An 18,566-nucleotide genomic window follows, 5' to 3' on the forward strand; every position below is an offset into this window, starting at 1 on the left:
GAAGGGAAGCCAGTGGCGTGACTGCACGGACTGAACTGCGAGATAATCTGCGCATGCGTCGCTCGTTCCAAGTTTCTTTTGGAAAAAAGGATCAAATACGCAGCGGGCACCATGAACACAGTGGAATATCTTCAACAACAGAACCACGAAAGTCTTCTTTCTGAGAAAAACCCGGAAATGAAATTCCACGCAGTCCTTCAACAGGACAAAGAAGGTGTAAACCAAACTGCTGGTGAGAATAATCAGATTTAACGTGGAGAGTTTATCGGACAGGAAACGGCTGCTTAGCGGCTGGTAGCTCGTTTTAGGGGGTCGATGAACTGTTCACGTAGGAACGGAGCTTCCTTTTATTTCTTAACCTGAAGACGTTCACAAATGCAGTCAAGCGACTTTGGTAATGATAGTTGTTGTTAATAGTTATTAATGACATTTACGGATTAAAAAGAGCGAAAGTCAGTGGGGGGTTCGGTGTTGCACCCGGACTGTTTAAAGGGTGCACACAAGTGTAGTTCAAGGCAGCGTTTGTGCTTTAATTACTTAAATAATAATGCTGAACTGGGGCAGGCGTGGTTAGTGTGATGGATAACAGCTGTGCCAGCCAGCCTTCCCTGGCTCTGTCCCCTGAACCCACTGCTCCAGCCCTCCTCTGCAGCTGAGCCACAAACCACATCCCACTGCAGAGACAAACCCTGTATCCCATAAGCTGACTTTTTTCAACATCTCTATATGCAGCTCCAAATTCTATGTCTATTTATGTGGACGTTTTAAAGCTGAGAACAAAACACAATTAATAGCTTTACTCCAAACCATGATTTACCTTTACAGATGTGATATTTTAGCCCAAAGCTAAACGTAGCTGTGTGTTATGTTTTTGATTTGATTTGAACATCTTGGCTGACGGAAGGATTAGCTCTAAATATTTACTTGTTGAGCTGTAGAAATGTAAGTCATACCACAACAGCTAACCACATGCTTCCAGCCTAATTATTACTTCTTAATAGGAAAACTGCAATACTGTTATCAGTTTGCTGATGATGATGTTCTCTCTTACTTTCCCGAAATACATTTTTGAAACATTTATACTTTTGGTTATAAGCAGCATCCACTGCCTCTAATATTTATTCCAGTATTTGTAAAACTGCATGTTTCTTAATAGCTTAATTTCCACCATGTGTGTCTCATGCACCCATGGCTTCATGATGTAGTGGTTTGGCTGTCATGTGAAAGATCCCCATCTTGAGGCTGGAAGGAGACAAACCTTAGAGCACCAACTAGTGTGCTCTTAGTACTTTTACCAAACCCAGATAAACTGCAAACTCCACTGTGGAGACCCTTCGGGAAATAAAGGAGTAGCAGAAAAAAAAAGAATGTCCTTTTAAATTGAGGAGCAAAAAGTTAGTTTCCTTTAAAATAGTTCAGTTAATTACACAACTGTCCATGTCTGTGTGTTTCAGTATTGCCACCTGATGTCCAGAAGGTTTTGGTGATTAAAGAAGAAATTCCCTTTGACTGGAGCTTCGGTGTGGACCATCGGCACCAGGAGATCCTCCAAATAAAGGAGGAACAGGAAGAACTCCTGACCAGTGCGGGGGGAGAGCAGCTTAACGGGTCGGAGGAAGCTGATAACACCAGGTTCTCATTCGCTGTTGCCACTGTGAAGACTGAAAATGATGATGATGAGAAAACTCAGACTTCAGATCTCCACCAGAACCAACATGACTACAACAGAGAGACTAATCGGATAAAAGCAGAAACTGATGGAGAGGACTATCCAGGAGCAGAACCAGCTGGAAACCCAAATCTAAAGATTTGTGCAGAGCTGAAAGCAAATGGAAACGCTTCTGATTCTTCTGAAACTGACATCAGTGACGGCGATGATGATTGGCAGGAACCTTTATCCTCTCCTGGACCTGAAACAAAAACCAGCGATGGAGATCAGAAGGAGACGCCTGTGCCTCACTTTCCTAACAGTGTTAACACTGAAAGGTTTACGCAGCAGCCTTACATAAGACTCTACCCACAAAAGAAGCCGTTCAGCTGTGATATTTGTGGTAAAAAGTTCACTCGCAAAATGCACGTTAAAACACACATGAGGACCCACACGGGAGAAAGACCCTTTGGTTGTGACGTCTGTGGTGAGAGGTTTGCACAGGAGGGGAACTTGCGGAGTCACCTGAGAGTGCACACGGGGGAGAAACCATTCAGCTGCGACGTCTGCGGTAAAAAGTATAGACAGCAGGGTGTTCTGAGGACACACATGAGAACTCACACAGGGGAAAAACCGTTTGGGTGTAAGTTTTGTGGAAAGCAATTTAGCCAACAGACTCATCTCAAGGCACACATCAGAATCCACACTGGAGAGAAACCTTATCAGTGTAACTTCTGTGCCAGCAGCTTCAGCCAGAAGAAGCATTTTGATGAGCACACCAGACGGCACACTGGAGAAAAACCGTTCGGGTGCGATTTTTGTGGAAAACGGTTCTACCGGCAGGAGTATCTGAAGAGTCACGTTACGATCCACACAGGAGAGAGACCGTTTGGCTGTGATGTTTGTGGAAAAACCTTCAATCGAAAGACACGATTTAAGGCTCACATGACGCTTCACAAGTGTTAGAAGCTGCATTATTTCAGGGTTCATTGTGAATGATACATTACCCAAGTGCCTTGGTAAGGACCACACAGAGTTTTTAAATATTTTAAGTTTTTTAAATGCCTTCAATCTGATTTTGATGAGTCCTACAAATGTATTGAATTGTCAAGTCAGCTTTTAAGAAGTTGCTTTGCAGAAACTGCAGTTAATGGAGTGTTGTTTAAAAAGTGTTTTGGCAGTAAATCTGAATCAAGCTTCTGTTAATGTTGCTTTCATGAGAAAGTACATGTATAAATCAGAGATTTGCTTTACAAAAGTAAATGAAAGCCCTTTGTACCGTCTGGAGTCATGTACAGCTGTGTCCATAAATATTTGGATAGTAGAAGATGTCTTTGTACTCCAGCACAGTGGATTTTAAATCAATCGATATGCGATTGGAGGTTGACTTTCACCTTTAATTCAAGAGGTTTTACAAAAAAACGTTCAAGAATCATCACCATTTTATACTTGTGCCCTATTTTCAGAGGCTCAAAACTGGACAACTTAACATAAATGTAATTCTAAGTATTGTTTTTAATACTCGGATGAAAATCCTTCTCAGTTGAATTTGTTGAAATATGAAGAAACACTGAATGCAACAATTAATTGTCTTACATTGATTTATTTTATATATATATTTGAAGTCTTTTACTTGCCTGCGTGCAATAAATAAGGAATTAAGAAAGAAAAAAACAAGTCTTTGTGTGTCTGTTTTTACACCGAAAAGTACTTCAGAGTGCTCAGGATGTGCTCTCAGTGAGTATGCCCCTCCTTGGGTTGGTTGGGTTTGTGTTTAGTCAACCAAGCTGGTCAAATGTGCTCAGGTACAATATTTGATATTTAATTGTCAAAGTCAAGCACATACCTTGCTTTTATCAGCTTCATTGTATTTGAAGCTTGAGTGGAATGCAACTGATTAGAAATAACATCTGACTGAAATTAATTTGGAAATTTCATTTCACTGTGTGGAGGAAATCTTTGCTGAGGAGCCATTAAGATATGTAAATGAAAGCAATTTATCTTCTTTTCTCATGAATGGCAGTATTTATTTTCAATGAAAATAAGTACAATGATAAAAAAATATATCCAGAAAAGGAACTAATTTCTGCGAGGAGTCAGTGAGGTGGTTCACCATCTGACTGGGATGCCTCCTAGGTGAGCGCTTCAGGCACATCCCACTGGAGGATGCCAGCTGAGGGACTCTCCCAGCTGGCTTGGGAACACCTCGGTGTCCCCCAGATGAACTGGAGGAGGTCTGAGCATCACTGCTAAGGCTGCTACCCCCATGACCCTGACATGGGTAAAGGGAGAAAAAATAGATGCATGGAATTTGCAAGGCCTACCCAGTAAAATATTGATTTTGAACAATTCCTAAGTTAAATAGACGTCCTCTTAGTCCACCAAACTGTAGCTACCAATGTGCCGTATATCAGAAGATGCCTTTCTGAAAACAATGAGGATAAATATCATAAATATAGATGTGTCTATTTTGTACTGTTGTGAAATCTTTTGGTAAATAAAACCAGAAATAAAAGGAAGTGACAGAAAAGGTGTTGTTTCCAGCCACTGTGTGTGTACATGGTGAATGGAGAAATAAGGACCGTTACCTTTACAGCAAACAGTGAAGTAAGAGTTTCTCAGATTTTCAAATGAGATATTTTATGTAAAGAACAGCATATACACTATTTTTCTTTCTCTGCTTTTGGATGATAAATTAATTCAAAAACGGAAAACGTCAGAGGACAGCCACACCCCTCTTATTCATGGTAGGATACATTTGAATTGGTACGAGTAGTACTAGTGCTTTTCTTTTAGCAGGCCAGCAGAGGGCGACATCTGCCCGAACAACAGGGGAGGTTGTGGCTTCCAATAAAACATATATGGAGAAAAGAACTGATTAGTCGGATTAATAAAAAAAGAAGTCACGTTTTGATCAGTGTTAATCAGTGGATAATGTTTATGGAAATAATGGAGACTGATACAGCACACAAATTAAAATTAGTGACAGAAATATCACATCGGCCTGATTTTACTGTAAGGGATGAATGGAAAGAGTAAGAACTGTTTGGATCACAGATGCCCAAGTTGTTTCAGCTGTTGAGTTAAAAGTATGTAAATCCTCATTAGTTGGGCTACTAATTAGAACTAATAAAAATAAATGGCAAGATTGGAAAGAATAAATGGGAAATAAATACCTTAGATAGGGCCTATTTTAATATATTATTTTAAACTCTTAATTAAAACCCCGAAGCTTTAATAGCTGTATCATTGCTAAAAATAAAACGATCTTTCCGTTCCTGAAGACGTTCACAAATGCAATCAAGCGACTTCCTTTTAATCCTGTTAATTCAAACTTCTACCAGGAATAACATTTTTGTATTGAGTGACTAAAATTTTGAACGTGTCTATAAAAACTGAAAAATTTCACAAATGCTGCAAACAACATGATTGTAAATATGTAATTTGTTCATAGCTAAACATTTAACATTTGTGATCTTTTTTAACTTAAAAATTAATACAACTAAAAAACACAATAAAAAATGAATTTAACTATTATTTTACAGTATTTATAATATTAGAATTTATTTTGTTTCTTTATTATTTATTTAATATATAATTTTTTTTACAATACTTATTTTTCTAGTAATATGATATATTTAAAACATATATTTATCTTTTAATATTTGCCTTTGACATGTACGTTTGTGTGGTGTAACTGTTTACTGCTGCTGCTGCAAGGCCTGTAGTTACTATGGTGACGGAGAATAAAGGTGTCCGTGCCGATGCCTGCTCAAAAACCAGCGGAGACGGCAACAAATCGTTTAACAAAAGGATTCAGGAGAGTGGATTCCCTGTTGGAATCTGCATCCCGCTCTTATATAATACATCCACGGATGTAGAAGCAGGACAGAAAATGAAGCCAGCGCTTCTTTAACTGTGAGCGGAGGTGATCGGTCCTGCGCAGGCCTGGTTCATCTCAAATGAGCCTCCAGTTTATTTTAAAGAACAGAACAAATGCGGACACTATGAACGAAGAGGAATATTGTCAGCAGCACGACACTGAAAGTGTTCGTTTTAAAGACAACCTGGACAGTAAACCGCTGGGAGTCCATCAGCAGCTGGATGTAAAGCAGACAGATGGTAAGGATCATCACAGATTTAATGTGGAGTGTTTCTACTGGTGAAAAGGCGGACGTTAGGGCTTAGTAAAGAAGAAGATTCACATAAAAAGCTTCTGTAAAGCGGAATATGTTCACAAATACCAAAAACAGTTTTTCCACTTTATTTTTCCTTTTTTTTAAACGCTGTAAAAGACGGAACTGAACGGCAACAGTACAGAGCAGCACCCGGACGGTTTACAGTGGGTACACAACAGGGTTATTTTGTAGTTCAGCCTCAGTGCAAGCCAAAGTTTGGGACATGTTTTTACTTAATTAAAAGTTCAAAGAGACTCTAACATAATGGATGCCTGACTGCAAACTGTCAGTGTGCCTTTAATATGTGATAAGGCGTGTAGTACAAATATAAGAATTTCACAAGTATGAACTTATGTACTTGTTCTACTGAGATTATACTGCCTTTAATTGTTTAAGTGTGCCCCTGTATGACACGATAGATTATGAATGTTTACATCAAAAACCTGCAGTCTCTTATTTATGTTCCATTTATAGTTTAACCTCCATACAACAGGACATTTTCTGTGGAGCAAAGGTGAAGACATCAGAACTTAGTATCACTGATGTGTCAGGTGTATGACTGTGAGGACTTTGAATCTGTAAATATGTTTTGTTAGTCTTCACATTTCATGATTGATCAATATTTCTAGAAATAAATCAGGCCTGGTGTTTATATTGTAGGCAAGAATGTTTTTAGACTAACTGCAGCTCTTTAATCTCGGACTAAATTCAGTCTGCTTCTAAGCGTCCATAAAGGCTCTACTAAAGGTGGCTTCATATCTTAAATATTTGTGTGCAGCATAAATATACTTCTGAACAAATAAGAGACTGTTATTTTTTTATTTGCAAAAGACATCTTTAACCAAAACCATGTTCTTCTAAAAAAAAACAACAACAAAAAAAAAACATAACAAAAGGTTAAAGCAGAAATATATTGGAAGTGCTGTAGAGACAAAAAACTGGCAGAGAGAGAGAAGGCTGGAGTGGATGGATTACTCAAGAGTGAACACTCAGAACAAAATCCAGTTTTTATTTCCTGTTTTCTGCTGACTGTTTTTGTTTGTTTGTTTGTTTTGTTTTATTTTTTCAATTTTAGGTGGTGTGACCTAAAAGTTGTGCCACTGCACTTTTAGGACCCTGGTGGTTTCACAGTATATTGTAGTACTAGTATTATAATTCAAATTATTTCTTCTTGCATGGGCCTTTATTTAGAAATTAATCCACACCAAAACAGACATTGGTAATCACCTGAAAACAAGCCAAAGTCTGTAAAACATCAGCAGCTCACACACTGCAGGGCATTCATCCATCCACCGGGGCATTGCAGACATTCATCTTCCTAGCCACACTTTCCAATTCCTCATGTGGGATCCTAATGATCTTTAATAGATTGTTAACTGCTGAGAGTCTCTGCTCTCTTTTTTTCATTCTCCACCCCTCTTTACTAGGGATGGGTACCGGTGTCCGGTGCCATGATGGCACCGGTTCTGACATAAACGGTAGTAACCAGACCGAAAAGCAGCGCACATTTCGGTGCTTTTTTTTCCTGAGCTGTGATACACTTTAGATTCTAGCCAATCATTTTACGTTTCCGAGGATAGTAGGCGGGGCCAGGTACGTACGTTCTGTTAGAGCAGAGCTACAGATTAAAAATGTCCAAGGCGAAGCGGTCAAAAGTCTGGCTGTACTTCACAGCAGAAGATGCAAACTCAGCAGCCTGCAACAAGTGCTTTAAGCTGATACTGTGATACTGTCAAAGGAGGTAACACCTCAAATCCGATGAAACACCTGGCGACGCATAGAGTTTTTTTTAAAAGCCCAGAAATGCGCCGTATTTGATAGCTTGCTGCGAGACCTCACACCGAGCACATCTACTGCGGGTGGGTTGCCTGTTATGCAACATCCCCCAAAAACACGAAGAGGAGAGTCCTGGCCCCTAGCCTGCCAGTGTAGCAGAAATGATGACGGATGATGATGGCAGCAGCAGCCGTTCTTCTCTGCGTGAGTAGCTAATTTACGTTGAGTAGGCTAACCACGTTATTACATTAATGCATGTAAGGTGAACTAGCAAACATCATCATAGCTACATGCGGCTGTCCTCTTGTTTGATGGCAGATACTCCCTTCACCCTGGCTAAAAAGGCTAAAATGACCAAAGAAAAAGTGGAAAACAGTTAAACATGAGAGGTTTAGGACAAAGTTTGTGTTTTTTTTCCATTGTTTAAGCACTGCTTCCAGCCAAGAGTGATACCATATATGCCCCATAGCTGCAGAAAAGGCTAACATTGTTATATTTTTACAAAAAACAGCTGAACATGAGAGGTTTTTGGACCAATTTTGTGTTCTCCATTCTTTAAGCACCGGTTTGAGCACCGTTTGAGCACCGGCACCGTTTCAAAAGTACCGATTTGGCACCGGTATCGGATAAAACCTAAACGATACCCATCCCTACTCTTTACTATTCTTGGATGTAGCTCATTTGAATCTGCAATTATTAGTGCTAAAAATGTCTGCACCTCACCAGCCTTTGTGGGATTTTTGCCATGCTTAAAAAGTTATTAATGGATTATGATTATCATTTCATTGCATTTTTTTTCTGCATCATATGATTTGACCAATGTATGAGGTTGATACAGATCACCTCTCAGTGTGCTTCTCAGTGCTTCAAGTGAGCAGTTATTCTTTTTATTACTGATAAACCAGTTAAACTCTCCTTTTTCTGTTTGCTTGTGTAGTAAAATCAGAAGTGTCATAGCATGCGTGGAATTGCCTAGCACTAAGTAAGCAATTCTTCTTCTGTATAGCTATAATAACAATTTTTTCTTATTCTTTTCCAGATGGATTGTAAAATTAGAAAACAGCCACATTCTTTTGTGGTTCTGGTAGTAGTGTCAAATCAGATATCAGTCATGTACCGTCACAGTCACACATGAGCTTCCTGTGTGACTTGGTTATTAACTTTATAACTATAACTACGTTTTTTTAGTTATTAATTTCATTCCATTTACTTCGTTATCACTACCATTTTTACCAGTTTTACTTTAATTACCTCTAGTATAGATAGATAGATAGATCTTTATTGTCACTGTTACCAGAACAATGAAACACAGTTTGGCATCTCTCCCTTTGCAGCTGTAGTTTTTTGTTCATAATGCTCATGTCTGTGTTATTTTTCCATGCAGATATCTCACAACTGTTGGCAATTAAAGAGGTTCCCCCTGAATGGAGCCCCACCTCAGATCCGCAAGACCCAGAGGTCATCCAAATAAAAGAGGAGCAGGAGGAGCTCTGGACCAGTCAGGTGGGAGAGCAGCTAAATGGGGTGCAGGTGGCGGATATCTCCAGGTTTCCAGGCCATACTGTCAGTGTGAAACATGAAGACAGTGACGAGAAATCCGAGTATTCACAAACTTCTCAAAGAAAAACTAAATGCAACAGAGAAGCAGAGGCTTTAAATGCCCCCCCAGCTAAAGGAATAAAAATGGAAACTGATGGTGATGACTGTGGAGGACCGGAATCAGCTAGAAGTCCAGATCAAGATATTTATGTACATCCAAATGGTGATGAAAAGGCTTCCAGCTTATCTGAGACTGAAGTCAGTATTAAGGATGATGATGATGACTATTATTGGCAGGAGCCTTTATCAGACTCTGGACCTGACACTGAAGACAGTGACAGTGACTGGAAGGAAACCAGGACACCTGAATTAGTTGTAAATAGTGACAAAGGACAAGACAGTTCTAAAGTATCTGAATGTAATAAAACTTTTCTTTGCAAACAGTCACTTCAGGGAGAGAGGGGAAGAATGTCTTCCTCTGGTTTGGCTAAAAAGGAATGCTTTACAGTATCACAAAATGATGATTCATCAGTGGCAGTACGCACCGGAGAGAAACCATTTGGCTGTGACGTTTGTGGACAAAGGTTCAACCAAAAAACACATCTACACACTCACATGAGAATTCACACGGGAGAGAAACCCTTCTGTTGTGATTTTTGTGGACAGCGCTTTAACCAGAAAACACATCTTAAGATCCACATGAGAATTCACACGGGAGAGAAACCTTTTGGTTGTGATAATTGTGGCAAAAGATTTAGACACCAATGCACTCTCAAAATACATATGGCAGCTCACACTGGGGAGAAACCATTTACCTGTGACGACTGTGGTAAAAGATTCAGTCATCAGAAAATTCTAAAGGCGCACATGACAATTCACACAGGAGAGAAACCATTTCACTGTGATGAATGCGGTAAAAGTTTTAGCCAACAGGGAATTCTGAAGGCACATATGACAGTGCACACAGGAGAGAAACCATTTGGTTGCAGTAGATGTGATAAAAAGTTTAGACTACATAGTGATCTCACAGCGCATATGAGAGTCCACACAGGAGAGAAACCATTTGGTTGTGATAAGTGTGGTAAAAGATTTAGCCAAAAGGGATGTCTGCAGAGACACCTTAGACTCCACACAGGAGAAAAGCCGTTTAGTTGTGATGACTGCGGAAAACAATTTAAGCGAAAGACACACCTTAAAGCACACATGACAGTTCACACAGGAGAGAAACCATTTGGCTGTAATGTCTGCGGCGTAACATTTTCACGACAGGGAACCCTGAAAAGACACATGAGGGTCCACACACGATAGAAACTGTAAAGTAACAGGGTTTTGTCCAAAATATTTGTAAAGTGTGTTGGTGCAGATCAGAGCAGTGGATTTCCTTCATGGCGCCGTGATAACTGAGAGTGTAGGTTGATACCTCTCAGACAGGTCTACTGTATTCCACTGTCTCTCTTCTGAAGCTTAAACAAAAATGCATAAGGGAGAAATATCCTAGAGAATGACGAGGTAAATGATGATGCTAACAAAATGTTAACATCCATGGAAAGAAGTAAATTCTCCCCAGTCACGTGTGATGGTAGAGTGAAGCAACTTTTACAAGTTAAGAATGCATTGCTCAAAAAGTTAAAGAAATACTTTTTATTAGGAGTATAGAATCAAGTCAGTTAAACCACTGGGATATTAACCCGGTCAGTCAAGTAGCAGAGGGGGTTATTAGTCAGTGTTAATGAAATTAACAACAGGTGCACCAGGAGGGCGATGATGAGACAACCCCCAAAACAGGAATGACTTTTTCCCCTCCTTTTATCTCATTTTTTTTTCACTATTTTGGGATTTGGTAAGGGTCAGTGTCACTACACTTAGCAGATGATTCCTGGACCCTACAGAGGTTACATAGGTAGTCCAACTCCTCCAGGATGGCACATCAATACTTGCCATTGTCATAAGGTTTGAGATTCCAGGAGACAGGCAGTTACTCTGGGAGAGCTGGACAGGGCTGTAGGAAATCCTTAAACCACCAGCAGGACTGGTTTCTGCTCCTTTGTGTAAGGAGGGACAGGATGAGCACTGCCAGAGCTAAAAAATGATCTTCAGCAGGACACTGGTGTGAATGTCTCTAAACAAACCATCAGAAACAGACTTCATCAGGGTAGCCTGAAGTCCTCTTGGGCCCTATGCTCACCGTGGTGCCTGATTGGCAGTTGCCATCGAATACCAGAATTGGCAGGTCCACACTGGTGCCCTGGTTCCCTTGGCAAAATGGACCAGTCTGTAGCATCTTTTTTTCACTTTAATTTTTGAGGTGTCTTTGAATTAAGCCCCTTAAGATAATTTTCATTTCCTCAAACAATGAGGCAGCCTTTCATTCTATCTCATTACTCCAGTCCATATCAGTATTAGATAGCCATTATGATTTTTTCCCATTGACATCTTCATAGTAGTCAATTCATGTTTTTGAGCAGTCCATTTAGTAACACAAATAAGATTAATGCTGGGTTCAGCCCCTTGTCACATTCGATTTGATAAGTGGTTAAGAAAAAGGATGGATGTACTGTCTGTGAAGGTTCTCAGTCATCTAGGTCATCATATTCTAAAGACCTTGGAAAGAAAAGCGTCTCGACTTCTTTAAGTTGCGAGAAGCTTCCTCAGTTCTAAGGTCAAAGGTATTTGACCTTAGAACTGAAGAAGCTTCTCGGACGAGAGGTGAAACGTCTTCAAGCAACTTAAAGAAGTCCAGAGGCTTTTTTTCTCAAGCTCCTTACACAATAGATGGACTACATATTTAGTTAATAAATAGATCAAATATAATAATAATAATACTATTACTTTTAATAACAGGAAAGCACATAAGAATAGGCTGGATGGAGAACAAATAACAGCAGGAAAGTGTAGCTCGACTGCTAAAAATAAAGTGTTATATCGAGAAAAAGTGTACTTTCAGTGTTGATCAAAATGTATAATACTCCTTCCTTTAGCCTTATACACATTTTGTTATTTACCAGTATTATGATTTTTATTATTGCTCCCAGATTTATTTTTTACTATGCAATGTAACCACTCATGATGGCTCTAAAGGTAAATTTGCCAGATAAATATTTTGTATAAGACAACTGTGTTTCTAATTTCCTTTGACTTGATGGACTGAAGACTTGAGGTCCACAAATAAAATTTCTTAACATTTGATAACTTATCTTTGTACTGTTTTCATGTAATCCCAGGTTCTTAAGCAAATATTGCAATACTGTACATTTCCCTGACAAATACAGATAGTGACCTCATTCAGGTTAAAAAAAGAAACATAAATCACACTAAAACTGTGAATAAAATAAAACACCATTCTTTGAACAGACTCGTGTTTTATGTGTATTATTTGCATAAGCTAAGGCGAATATCATGTCAAACAATGTAAGAACAGTTAAATCAACATGGATAAAGAAATGTTATCACTATCCAAGTGTCTGCTCAACAGTAATCAGTGCCGCTCAGCCTGACAGTGATTAGAAAAATGAATTTAATTTAATCAGATTACTTGTGGTATAAACGTTTTTTCTCCTACTTATCACACCCATGCCATTTACAGCAGATGACTCCTGTAGCTGTCGCACTGGAATGTGTTTATAAGGTGATTGTAATTTTCAAATTTGGATGTTTAAGCTGGTTCCTATGTTGTGTTGTCGCCACCTACTGGTGGATCTGAGTATGGCGCTTTGTGGTGCGCATGCATGGTTTTTCGCAGTGTTTGCTGGTGAAGAGAAGTAAAATACTGGTTAAACATCAGTTGGAGCATGGCCCTTTATTCTACTCCAAACATGAAACAAGAATAACCTTCAGGAGCAGTTATAACTCCCCTTCCCTGAACCAGGCTGTATCAGAGGGCTCTTCCTGTTCAAACGAAGTTCTTCCTCCCACTGTCACCAAATGAGCTGTGCCCAGGACAAAGCATCTGCCATTACAAAGCATTACATTATCTTTCCTTCTGAAATACCCACATAGTAAGGCCTCAAGAAGAGAGCCCACTACGTTAGCTTCTTAATGGGGTTCTACATTGAGTTTAGGCCACACAGTCTCAGGTTGCTGTTAAATTGTCAAATTAAATAAAGTAAAGAAAGTTTAGTGTGAATGGTTGTCAGGACATCAGTGTGTATGCAATGTCGAGCATCCTAAATCGAAGCAGCACCACCCAACCAATACCTGGAAGAGATAGAAGCGCATCGCAGTGGTCCCTCTCGCGGTTCACCTTTCGCAGAATCGCTGTTTTTGCTGATTTTTTTTGGTGCAATTTTGCATGCTCTTTTTTTTTTAAAACAGCGTATCGTTTTCTGCGCCCTGATTGGCTGTAGACCATTGTCAATCAATCTCGTGCTATGTCTCCAGTCCAGTACAGAATGCGTTCAGCTTGTCAAATTTACATACATCTTCGATCGCTAGCAGTGTGGCTCTGTGCTGTAGTGTATGTTTGTAAGTTTTCTCCCCAACAAACATAACAATGTCGACAAAACATTTTGCACCGTCAAAGGCAGATGATGATGCCAAACATCGCATAAAAAGGTGGACTTCTGGACATGCTAAAGGAAGGTAGAAGTTACCGTATTTTCCGGATTATAAGGCACATTAAGCGAAACAAAACAGTCACATAAGTCAAACTTTACCCGAATCATTCTTTTTGCTTCCTCCACTACTGTACCATTGATTCATTAATGCTGAATGGTCTCAAAAATAAAGCTGACTACTTTATGGTTTTCACCTATCGCGGGTTATTTTTAGAACGCAACTCCCGCGATAAACGAGGGACCACTGTACAAACTAATTATTCTTTTTACTCACAGTGTCACCAAAGAATTAGTTATCCAGTGCTGTATTAAAGCACAAGAAGGATAATCGAGTATACTACAAGACACTTTAAGTGTACTTGAATACTCCCAAGTACTTTTAATGTTTTACTATATCCAAGTGAACCAAAAATAGCCGACATTACAAAAATATCAATTGAAATTACATTAGCCGTCATTTTCTTCCAATAAATACACTAATAACCTCTAAAACGTAAAGTATATTCACTACATAATAACAATAATAGGCTGACCAATAAAGTAAAATATAAAGTGGATGTTGGGGTTCTGGCTTCTTGTTAACTGGGTCACTGTTTTTATTGACATTCTTCCTTTTATGTTAGCATCATGTTAATGTTTTCCCAGAGTTTCCTGTCAGTAACCTCAGATCTGTTAGTTTTCTCTTCCCCTCTCTCCACTTCTTTGTTTGTAACTGCCAGCACAATCCTCATCTTTTCACCCGTGTCCACTCTGTGTAAATAGTGTCGCTTCACAGCATTTTATCTGTATGCCGGGCTTTATATAAAAAGGGTCTGTTTTTGTCTTTCTGCTCCTCTGGACTTCATATTCATGTGGATTTCGGATTCTCAGGATGGCTTTTTGTGATTTAATGTGCATTTAGTCCTGTTACCAGTAAATTTATAGCAGTCGATTCAAATATTTTCAAGTCCACATCTCAGTCCTGCATGTGCAGAATTATTACTTGTATCTGCACTACCATAAATATAAATTGATACATGTGAATACAGGTAATACAGTAATACTTAAATGTGCTTTAGTGTAGTGTAACCACAAAAGAATCTGAATAGAAAAAATAACACACTGTTTTTTATTTTCCTCTTTTTATGCTTTATTTTTATCCCTCGTCCTGTAGAGAGGACAACGCTCCACTACCCATCTCTTCAGATCTGTACTGAAACATCCATCCCACTCATCCCTCCACCATCTTTTTCACTACTACAGTGCATCCACCAGCTTTACATCAAAGCTTGTCAGCATTGTCCTGATTAGATTAATGTTTTGAAAGACACAAGTTTGGGGTATGGGCCAAAAAGATGACAGTGATAGAGAGGACTGTAGAGTTGAAATAAAATAAACATAAGACCGAATAATGGACAGTGAGGAAAAATGTACAACCTACTCTACATGAGACTAAAAATAATGAGCTTAAAAACACAAATACACAAACACACACACAGGGCACAGTAGTGTTGTGTGCAAGTGTTAGAAATAAACAAGTATTAAATATGCAATACATAGATTCATATACACTGATGTATATGGGAGATATACAAATAGGGATAATGTTAACAGAACAAAAGTGTGAAAAATGATGGAGACACGCACACTCCTGGTAGTCGAAGGGAAGAAACTGGTTTCCTCAACATTTAAAATCTGCTAAGGTGAGACTAAAGTGGTTTATTTCTTAGTTTGTGTTGTGAAAATAAGGTGAGAGGTTGTTCTTCACATGCATCAACTAACAGAAGACTTCCAGATACCATGAGGGTGAAGATTTGTGCAATCCTGGTGAAGATGGGTGCAGTTAAAGGTCAAAACAGAGGGAAAAGAGGGATATCTGATTAACGCTTATCCCATCGAAATGTTACGCTCAGCAATAGCAACTGGTGTCTGCTCTCTACAGAATTCAGGTTTAGAATTTTATAGGTTCGGCATCGATGGAAAAAGCCTCTGAGATGGCGAGAGAGGCGCCGAAGCACATGAAATGGGAACCCACCCACTTCACGGGTCTGTCACTTAAACTCAAATTGAGGCTGCCTTGCTTGCATAAGTTTCGTTTTGTTTTTTGTCCGCGAGGACAACAGGAAAGAAGAAAAAGGAAGGAGAGAGACAGAGATAGTGAAAGATAGGAGGAGAGCGGCCGGGCGACGGTGCAGGTCTACTGCGAGAAGTGGTGAGAATTTAAAACGAACAGATCCTAAACATAAGCAGATGTGTGTGAGCTGCAGAATCACAGAAAGAATCCAGAGTTAGAAAAGAGAGAGTTTTTTTTGTGTGGCTTTTTTTCTCTTTTTCCATTTTTTTGTGTTGGTTACAGTTCATAATGGTTCAGTAGTTCCACATAAAGATAGGAGATGGATCCTGAGGCAGATGGTTTGAAGTGCATGAAGGTGGTCTGTAATCCTCAGGGGATTGCAGGGAGATGTGGGAAGGCTCAGATGATACCATACTGGGCCAGCTCATGCAGCTCCAGGTGATTGAAGGCCTCCCATGGGCAAATGACAGTGATGTCTGCAAAAAGACAGCACAGATGTGAACTTGTTTAGGTCCCTGCAGAGCACTGAAGCCAATGGTTTCAGCCGTAGCATACACTTACCTGTGCCTAAGCCCTCCATCCCAGGGATATCATCTCCAAATCTGCAAAGAAGAACATTGCAATAATTACAAATCACTTAATTTGATTTATTTGGTTTTTAACAAGACCCCGAAGAAGAAAAGTATTCACAGCATACCCCTGGATTCCCTTCTTTGGAGGCTTGCTCTTGAACTGACGAGTCTGCCTCTGCTTGAACTTGGGGGGTCCCTTGCGTGGGGTGGCGGGGCCGCCGCTGACACGGGTGGCCGACTTGATCTCAGCTTTGGGTGGCTCAAGATTCATTTTGAGCAGTTATGTATGAGGATGTGCGTGCAGGCTGTTAGCGTTAGACACCTCTCTGAAGTCTTGGTGGTGAAGTCTTTATTTTTGGAAACAAAGGGAAAAAAGCAATTAAAAGCACAGAAATAAAGAGAAACTCTCACTAGGTTATTATCTGCAAATCCTTTTAGTGTCAAGCAGCGAATGATCTGAAACTCTCTAACCCTGTCTCAGATAGCAGGCGGCTCCTGTCACCTCTGTTTGACATTACCATCTATAATCCTATTACTGATCTGATGAGCACCTGCCAGGACTTACACTCTCATTTTTCCCAGCACCTGAATGTGGTGGACCACATTGCAGCTTGTCCTGCTGGGATGACCCAATTACCCATAATCCCTGGCTCAAGTTAATAAGTGCGCTCTCCTTCTCTGTTTTGAGCTGATTGTGAACTTGTAATCTTGTTAAAGCAAGGACACCACTGCAGAAACGCTGAGCTGTGCACTGAAGGTCTAAACCATTAAATCCGCTCACCATGTCCCAATGACACAGACAAGCCTGAACAGGTCTTAACCATTAATGTGGTTATACCAAGGTTATTACAGCTAACGCACGATGCTAACTAAAACAAAAACAAACAAACAAACAAACAAACAAACAAACAAACAAACAAACGTCCTGAGTTTTAGTTTTTGCCAGTTTGGTCAAAGTTGCCATCACAGCCTGTCTGAGGAGGCTTTAATGGAAATGTTTGTGTTTCAACTGTAATTTCTATTCTGAATTTTGCCCGGAGAAACACCCTGTGTATTTAAACAATAAAACTGGCAAAACAAACTAAGAAAAACTAAACCAAAAAAAAAGTAAATATTTTTAGACAATTAAAAAAAAAAATTAAGATATAGAAAGTAAATTAAAGAAAGAAAGCAAAGAAAAGAGTATGTGTGGGTTAAATATACTCACATATACACACTCAGAGATCTGCTTTTGTTTGAGCCAGTTTTAAAATGAAACTTTTTTGACAGCTTTAAACAGGCCAAACCGAAGTGAACGTGCTTGTTGTGAGATCATTTTAAAATATTTTTTCTGTCCAGGTTGCTGATAAATGTATCTGTCAGATAAATAAATGAAGCAAGAACTTGTACATGAAACAACAAGTTGTTATATCCAGGTTTGGAGTAAGTTTGCACTGTAGGCAGTTTTTAGATACACTATAAAAATAACTGATAACTGAGTGTTAAACAGCGTCGGTCTATAGATTGCAGAATTGTTGATTAACAGAGGTCAGAAACATCTGCACTAATTTACTCTGTCATGTTTAATCACATTACAAACGACACCATAAATCGCTGTTTACTTTTTATATCCAAGCGGGACGATTTCTGGAGCTCTAAACTCTTTTATCTGGATTATTTTCTCCTAATAAAGGAAAAAATGTTAACACCCATGTTCTTCACTGAGACACACAGAGCTGCAGAAGAGCAACAAAGTTTCCCACCGACGGTGTCTGAATATCAGCACTGATCGGTGATGATGGTCTACTCACCGGCTGCTTGGGTGAAGAACAGCCAGACGAGTGGGTGTGAGCGCAGCGCCGATCCGTTTAGCAGATGAGTGGACTTCTATGCTAGGCTTGCTGTGAGGGCCAGTCGGGGCTTGTGGTCCCTCTTATAGCCGACACAGATTACAGAGGCACCGCCTCCCTTCTTGACTGTCAACAGTTCACATGTTTGAGGTTTAGGTTAAACTGTAATGTGTACATAGGTGCAAACGTGCACATTGTGAACAGTGGTGGAGCATAACTGTGTACATTTACAGTCAACTTCCAACATTTCAGTGAGAAATTTCACTGTGAAATTATACAATTGTTGATATTATTATTGTCTTACAGATGTTTTCTCATATTTTGTAACCATACATTGAATTTGAGTATTTTACAGAAACTACACTACAGAAATATTTTAAAAAAGATAACATACTGGGAAAAATGATCTGTTTTTTAT

At 39.5% G+C, this 18,566-nt stretch overlaps 3 protein-coding genes across 3 annotated transcripts; 2 read left to right on the plus strand and 1 right to left on the minus strand.

Annotated features, from left to right (window-relative positions):
- Nucleotides 1-3,311, plus strand: LOC309713083 (uncharacterized protein). The gene is made up of 2 exons (XM_082544430.1): nucleotides 1-232; nucleotides 1,455-3,311. Exons 1-2 carry the CDS (start codon nucleotides 112-114, stop codon nucleotides 2,612-2,614), a joined length of 1,281 nt encoding a protein of 426 aa, XP_082400556.1. The 5' UTR covers nucleotides 1-111; the 3' UTR covers nucleotides 2,615-3,311.
- Nucleotides 3,312-5,395: 2,084 nt separating this feature from the next.
- LOC309713077 (uncharacterized protein) lies at nucleotides 5,396-12,493 on the plus strand. The gene is made up of 2 exons (XM_082544421.1): nucleotides 5,396-5,770; nucleotides 8,987-12,493. The coding sequence occupies exons 1-2, from the start codon at nucleotides 5,611-5,613 to the stop codon at nucleotides 10,447-10,449; spliced, it is 1,623 nt and encodes a 540-aa protein (XP_082400547.1). The 5' UTR covers nucleotides 5,396-5,610; the 3' UTR covers nucleotides 10,450-12,493.
- A 2,295-nt stretch (nucleotides 12,494-14,788) lies between these two features.
- Nucleotides 14,789-18,218, minus strand: pde6gb (phosphodiesterase 6G, cGMP-specific, rod, gamma, paralog b). The gene is made up of 4 exons (XM_082544435.1): nucleotides 18,110-18,218; nucleotides 16,445-16,666; nucleotides 16,309-16,349; nucleotides 14,789-16,223 (listed from the first exon to the last, which is right to left on the minus strand). The coding sequence occupies exons 2-4, from the start codon at nucleotides 16,588-16,590 to the stop codon at nucleotides 16,147-16,149; spliced, it is 264 nt and encodes an 87-aa protein (XP_082400561.1). The 5' UTR covers nucleotides 16,591-16,666; nucleotides 18,110-18,218; the 3' UTR covers nucleotides 14,789-16,146.
- Between the last annotated feature and the right edge of the window lie 348 nt (nucleotides 18,219-18,566).

This window comes from Aulonocara stuartgranti, assembly GCF_965226115.1.
Source record: "Aulonocara stuartgranti genome assembly, chromosome: 8".
Taxonomy (NCBI): Eukaryota; Metazoa; Chordata; class Actinopteri; order Cichliformes; family Cichlidae; genus Aulonocara; species Aulonocara stuartgranti.